This window comes from Medicago truncatula, chromosome 1, assembly GCF_003473485.1.
Source record: "Medicago truncatula cultivar Jemalong A17 chromosome 1, MtrunA17r5.0-ANR, whole genome shotgun sequence".
Taxonomy (NCBI): domain Eukaryota; kingdom Viridiplantae; phylum Streptophyta; class Magnoliopsida; order Fabales; family Fabaceae; genus Medicago; species Medicago truncatula.
The window spans coordinates 23,789,818-23,796,990 of record NC_053042.1 but is presented as its reverse complement, the minus strand read 5'-3'; the positions used below and the strand labels follow the sequence as shown (position 1 = coordinate 23,796,990).

At 33.0% G+C, this 7,173-nt stretch overlaps 1 protein-coding gene across 1 annotated transcript; it reads left to right on the top strand.

The window, feature by feature from the left end:
• The first annotated feature begins 833 nt into the window (after positions 1–833).
• On the top strand, positions 834–5,338 carry LOC25480199 (uncharacterized). Its single transcript, XM_013587361.3, has 4 exons — positions 834–954; positions 2,550–3,398; positions 3,936–4,094; positions 4,635–5,338. Exons 2-4 carry the CDS (start codon positions 2,556–2,558, stop codon positions 4,869–4,871), a joined length of 1,239 nt encoding a protein of 412 aa, XP_013442815.1. The 5' UTR covers positions 834–954; positions 2,550–2,555; the 3' UTR covers positions 4,872–5,338.
• The last annotated feature ends 1,835 nt before the right edge of the window (positions 5,339–7,173 follow it).

Sequence of the window (7,173 nt, the reverse complement as noted above, 5' to 3'; positions counted from 1 at the left end):
GCTAAGAGTGAAACTGTTGTTCAGTCAGAACCTGAAGCTACTAGCACTAAGGCTAAGATTACTTCAAAGCCAAAAAACACTAAGCCAAAGGCAATGATAAATGTTGATTCTAAGACTTCAAAGTTTAAGATTCTGAAGAGATCATAAGTTGTTCCTCAGAGTCTGTTGGAACCAGAATCTGGTATCTTAAAGTCTAAGTTTCAGAGGAAGAAAACAGTTGTTGCTAATTGTGAATCAAAACCAAGAGGTAGTAAACCTAAGACACTGAGTAACCAGAAGCAAGACTTAAAGCGTCAAATGGATTTAATCTCGTCTAAGTATTGTAGAAGACTGGAAAAGTGAAGCAACGTCTATTTTGAAAGGATTTGAAGGCATTAGATGCTTGTTCTTTGAAGAGCGTTGACATAATACAATTGTACGAAGTGTAGATAGAAAGTTGTCACAAAAGTTATAAAAAAATGGTTGTTCAAGTATCATTTCTCTGTATTCTATATGCATTGTAGATAAAAAAAAAAAATTGTATGTGATACCATCCCGGTGTCATCGATATAAATTGTTTTTCGAAAAAATTGTCTGTCGAGGGAAGTTTGTTTGAGGAGTGAGCGGTAAGCCCTCCATTAGATTGACGAGGAAAAGTGGGGAATGGATTCTGTCTATTAGAACTCTCTAAATTTCACCAATTGTTATATTTCGATCATCAAATATGTTATTCCCTACTTTTTACAAAATAGTGCTTTAGTCAAGTGATACATCCAACCATTTGTTTAAACACATTGAAACTTTCAAACAAATACTTTAAATCATTATCCATATTTGGTTAACGTCATGGCCGGCTTAGAGCATCTGAACACCTTACTTCATCTTTTGGTATATAAATATTTCTTTCAACCTTAACAATTGAACCATCGTTTAATAATTCATTCTACTAGATGTTTTTTCTTCTTAGTTTTTGAGGTACGTTCCTTGACACTTGTTAATAATACCATCATCATATTTAGCATAAAGATGGAAACATATCATATATTTTCTCAGTTCTTACCATCAAAGCTAAACATGATTTACTTTTGTTTCTTCACAAATTTTGATTTATTATTATTAGTATACAATAGAAATCTATGAAGCACGTACAATCTTTGGATTAGGCATGTCGCGGTGTCAGACACGTGTCGTGTCCGACACCGACACTTGTAATTACACTGAATTATGTATTTTTTTTTAGATAATTAATTGTGTCGACGTGTCAGTGTCCGTGTTGTGTCCGATATTCATGTTTGTATCAGTCCTTCATAGGTTGAAATTTCTACTATAGACTACCGTAGAATACCCATTTGTATCTTGTTAGTCTTGAATCAAAAACCCCGCTGAGGTGAATAGACTTTTCCAAATCTTTTCATTTGATTAATGAACGAAATCATTTTAAAAAATAAGCATAATGAATATGGTCATTCAAATCAGCCTTTTACCGTAGTTTGAATTAGAGTATCATGTATTAAAATCATCATGACTAAGAAAATCTTGTAACTTCTTTTTAAACACATGATTTGAACTAGTTTGTCGTATGTTTAACTGTAATTCGAATTGTCCCCGTGAACTTAGCTCAGTTGGTAAGAATAATGTATAATATATGCAAGATCCGAGGTTCGAACCCCGAACACTACTAAAAATAAAAAACTGTAATTCGAATTAGGATATCCAGGAAAACATGAAACCATGAATTTATATGGTGGTTAGAATTATTAAGAAGCATGATTCGAATCATGCTCTCCAAAGACCAAAATGAGTTAAGAACTTTTTCATGATTTGAAGAATTATTAAGAAGCATGATTCTAATCATGCACTCTAAAGAACAAAATAAATGTCTCGTAAATTTAGCTCAACTGATAAGAACAATGTATAATATAGGTAAAATTTAGTGTTCAAACTTCGGATACCATTAAAAAAAGAACAAGATGAGTTAAAAAAAATTGTAATTCAAATTATAAATAAACATAATTCGAATAACTTAAGTCAGATTTTAGAAAATCATTATTTTTAAGAAATGCTTTTCCTATGATCTACAATCCAAGAAATTTTCCTATGATCTACACAACTGGGAACACTTGCTTGAATATGTGATACACGTTCAAACGTATATTCATTAGAAAACATTGAAACTTTCAAACAAATACTTTAAATTCATTATCCATATTTGGTAAACGTCATGGCCGGCTTAGAGCATTCGAACACCTTACTTCATCTTTTGGTATATAAATATTTCTTTCAAGCTTATCAACTAAACCAACCAAATCGTTTAATAATCGAGGAATGCTAGCAGCACTATCTTTTCAACAGTCACTCAAACACTTTATCTTTTATTGAGTGAAATCAATATGAATCAAACACTTTAGAAATGAGATCCGCATAAAGTTTTATGGCACACATATGTTTCATCCAATTAAAGAGAGAGTGTTCGAGTGAGTGTAGAAAAGAGAGTGTTCATAACATTTCTCTTCAGAATAGGGTAGCTATTCGTCAAAATCTTGCTTTTAACCAATTGTTTCTATAAACAGATCAACATGATGATTGTATCTCAACAATGGATTCTTTCATTGACAATACTAGTACAACTGTTGTTGTTGAGCACATCATTGTCATCAGCTGGTAGTAGGAAGAGTAATAAAAATATTAAAACAAATGTCTTTATGTCTCCAAAGATTGAACTGAGACCAGGATTTGTTTCAAACAAAGTATACTATGATGTTGAGTTTCCAAGAGGCCATATTTCACTCAAGAGTTTCAATGCTGAACTAGTTGATGAAGCAGGAAATTCTGTACCTCTTCATCAAACTTATCTACACCACTGGGCTGTTGTTAGATACCAACAACCTAAAAATGTGACACAAAATAGGCAATCAGGTATTATTATTGTAAGAAATGATGGCTTTTGCCAACAGACTATTTTAGGACAGTACTATGGTCTTGGATCTGAAACAAGAGGCACAAATACATATATTCCAGACCCTTATGGTATAGAAGTTGGTAATCCAGCTGAAATTCCAAAAGGTTATGTAGAGAAATGGTTGATGAATATTCATGTTATTGATACAAGGGGTGTGGAAGATAGGATGGGATGTATTGATTGCAGATGTGACCTATATAATGTTACTAAAGATGAAAATGGTGATGCTTTGAGTCCAAATTATAAAGGGGGTTTGCAATGTTGTCCTGATAACACTAAGTGCAAGCTGAGGAAAGGGTTTTTAGGCCCAAAAAAAAGGATCTATTTGAAATACACAATCATGTGGATCAATTGGGATGTAAACTTTATGGTGCCTGTCAAGATTTATATATTTGATGTGACTGACACTTTGAAGATATCGGATAAATCTAAAGGAATGAGTCTGAACCATGATTGCAAGGTAAGTGAAATCTCAAAATAATATATGCATAAGTTGTGCGCTCGCATTGTAATATATGGTTTGATATGGTTAGATGTATGAGTAAAATGTTTTTACATTGTTAGTGGAAAGTTATCAAACATGAATTTAGCTATTAACAATCAAAGTTGTGTATTGATATATGTAAAGTGATTGACTATCATATGTATTTTACAATGGAGGAAGTATATTTTTTTTAGAGGTACTAGACTATATGTTGTTGGCAGCGGCATTGTGTTCTGATTTTTATAGGAAATGGCGATTTGGTTTTTTGATGAAAGAAGTTCAGAAAGGATTTTGTTTTTGTTTTTGTTTTAATTGATTAAAGTGAAGTTACAAAACTACCCTTACATTTAAAATTAGATTGAATAGTAATAAGTTGGTATATTTTTGTAAAAAGCAAGTGGAAATAGGTTGCTAACTTACTTCTTCAAATTTTTAGATGTGAGTAAGTTAACGGCCCCTATATACAAAATAGTAATTGAAGTGTGAGTAACATAGATTCTATGGTACATGCAGATAGAATATGAAGTTGAACCTTGCAGCAAAAGTAATGTGAGTGATAGTGGTTGTGTTGATGTGAAGAGTGCAAGTTTTCCAATGCAAAATGAAGGTTATGTCATCTATGGAGTTGGTCATTTGCATGCAGGTTCAATTGGATCAACTCTATATGGACAGGTGACATTAAATAATTGCAATCATTATTAATATTTCAATTCTACTTTCTAGTTCTAGTGACATGCATAGTACATATATACATGAGCATTGTTCGCTACCAAAAAAAATACATGAGCATTGCTATATATCGCGAAGGATTATACAGTGAGTGTGTCCCGAATAGCTGTCCAACCAATTAAAGTATTAGTTGGTCGGAAAACATGGAGAGGCAGGTTCTTAATTTTTTATTTTTTTATTAAGCAGTCAAATAAAAATGGAATCCAATGGCCATTAATCTGCCAACACAGTCCGGAATAATTCACGAAACTGTTTTTCGCTTGATCTATCATTTTCGAATATACATGGAAATTTGTAGTATTGAGTCCCTTAAAATTGAAAAGCAGTTATAAATTTTCATTTTTTTTAGTCCATTTATATCTTATCCATCTTGCTATTTTGTATTAATGTACTTAGCTTTTATAATTAGACTATTTATATGTTGCTATTGCTTAGTTTGATATATTATATTTTAACTCATCATTTTTGTTGTGTCAATGTTAGGATGGGAAGGTAATATGTAATTCAAAACCAAAATATGGAAATGGAAAGGAAGCAGGAAATGAAAAAGGATATGTTGTAGGAATGTCCACTTGTTATCCTCAACCAGGTTCTATCAAGATATTTAATGGTGAAACTTTAACTCTAGAGGTGAACTATAACAACAGCAGAAGACACTCTGGAGTAATGGGGCTTTTTTATTTCTTGGTGGAAGAAAAGCTACCACACCAACATGTCTAACATTCCTATCATTTTTTATTTGGTAAATTCTATGTGGGTCATTTGATATTGTAGTCCATCGTAGCCTAACACTTGAAAACTATATTTAAAACTTCAATGATAATTTACAATATCGTCGGAAGTACAAATTTACAGTATTTCTTATTTTAACGAGTGAGACGGTGACCCAATTCATGATGGTTAAAGGAAAAAAGAAAAAAAACAAATATCAATGACTTGATACAAGTTTTTATATTTTCTTCTTTATTTTAGTCATATTGACTCACCACCTCACCCATAAAGATAAGAATAGTCAAACTTCTACCTTTGAGGGTTTTTTTTTCTTTATTTGTTGGATGTCTCATAGGAAAAAGTAAGGATGTAATTTGTCATACCTGTTTTTTTTTTTTTAATATTGTGCTATTTTATAGACTCTAATATTTTGGTTTCTTCAAGTCTCCAATCCTTTATATAGAGGTTGAAAAGAACGTTGAAGAGTGTCGATGCATCATTAGAGTCGTTAGATAAGCTTGATCGAGAATCATTGATTTGTTGCTTGATATGGTTAATGTCCTATGAAGGAATGATTTTGAAATTTTTCCTTGATAAGGAGTCAACAGTTCTTTTTCAAAGGAGACACGGCTATAGCTTCGTACATTGCAATTGAGGAAGTGGAGGTTGTAACACCCCGTTTTCCCAATATAAAAATTCCTTAAACAATTATCAGAGTAAACAGCATAAACAAACGGGATATCACATTAACATAATCAAACCAGTTAAATAACAATTTAACCAAATAACTTAAACCTTGCAGCGGAAATTATTTCATAATCCATAAAACGTTTTGGCACGCAGGCCCCATCAAAATATTTCAAATAATAATCCATAATATTATAAAAATAACATAGTAGTCATGTAAGAGAATGAAGCATGCATAACATATAACCCCATCCCGTTACGTATCAGAGCGATCTAGACGACACAGTGAGGCAAGACCACTCACAACAGCAAACTGCACACTTAAGCACGATCACCTGCAAGTTACTCATACGAAGACCAACATTTTCAAGCAGAAGGGGTGAGATTTCATAATACAATAACATTAATCAATGTAATTCAAAAAATCATAACTAACATCATAATCAGTCTTAATCAACTTTGCATCTTTGATAAACAAGTATCACATAATCACAACTTCAATCTTCATCAATAACATAAACACCTTTAAACCTTGACAATGCGACAATGCAACTTAGACACTTAAATGCATGTGGTACCAATCGTCATCATAAGTATTAATATACTTTAATCGTGCGGAGGACAAAGCTCCTAAAACGTGTGGAGGACAAAGCTCCTATCATGGTGAGGACAAAGCTCAATGAATGCTAATGCATGGACTCTAACAACAAAACACCTTAATCGACTTATCACTTATACTTCCAATAATTTGGAGTTCATCATCAACTTATTCATAATCATACAACTTAGTTAAATAACAATTGCAGCATAATCAAATCACATCAAGTTAAATAACAAATCATTCTCAATAGTTTCTTGATCATTCAACAACAATTCAAGTAAGTATAATTCAATCCATAATTCACTTCATAATCATTTAACAATTCATAAAGCTTCACAGTTCATGATCTTTATCTTTAATAGGTCACACTAAGTACCTAAAGCTCCTTTCTAACCAATCCAAACAACTCAGGTCTCACAATGCACTAAAACTCTCAATTCTGGAAGTGCTCGCGAGGCGAGAGCATCTGCTCGCCATGGCGAGTACAAGCCAACTTTCCAACTAAGGTTGTTCCAGGTTCAATCTCATTCCCATTCGTTCCCTAATCATTAGTAAGTACCTAAAGGTACTCAAAGGCATCTAAGGTTCAACTCAAAAGTCAAAAACTCGAAAATCAACATGCTCTCTGGTCATACTCACTATGGCGAGTAAAGTTGTTCGCCGTGGCGAGCTGTACCAAAAAGACTCGCGAGGCGAAGGGGAAAGGCTCACGTGGTGAGCGATAAAGCTCATCACTCGCGAGGCGAGATTCATAGCTCGCTATGGCGAGCGATGAATTTTGGCTCGGACAGGATGCACTTTCTACACGAAAATCATCATCTAACATGGTTCTAAGCCTAAATTCAATCCCAGAATTCATCCTAAACATATTCTAAGGTTATAGGACGGTCTCTACATCAATCTAACACAGTTTTACCGTTTGATCATCAATTTTTAGGGTTTTGACCTAATTCCAAAACTTTTCTAAATCAATCCTAACTTTGTCAATTACTCATCAAAATTACAACAACTAACATTACTGAA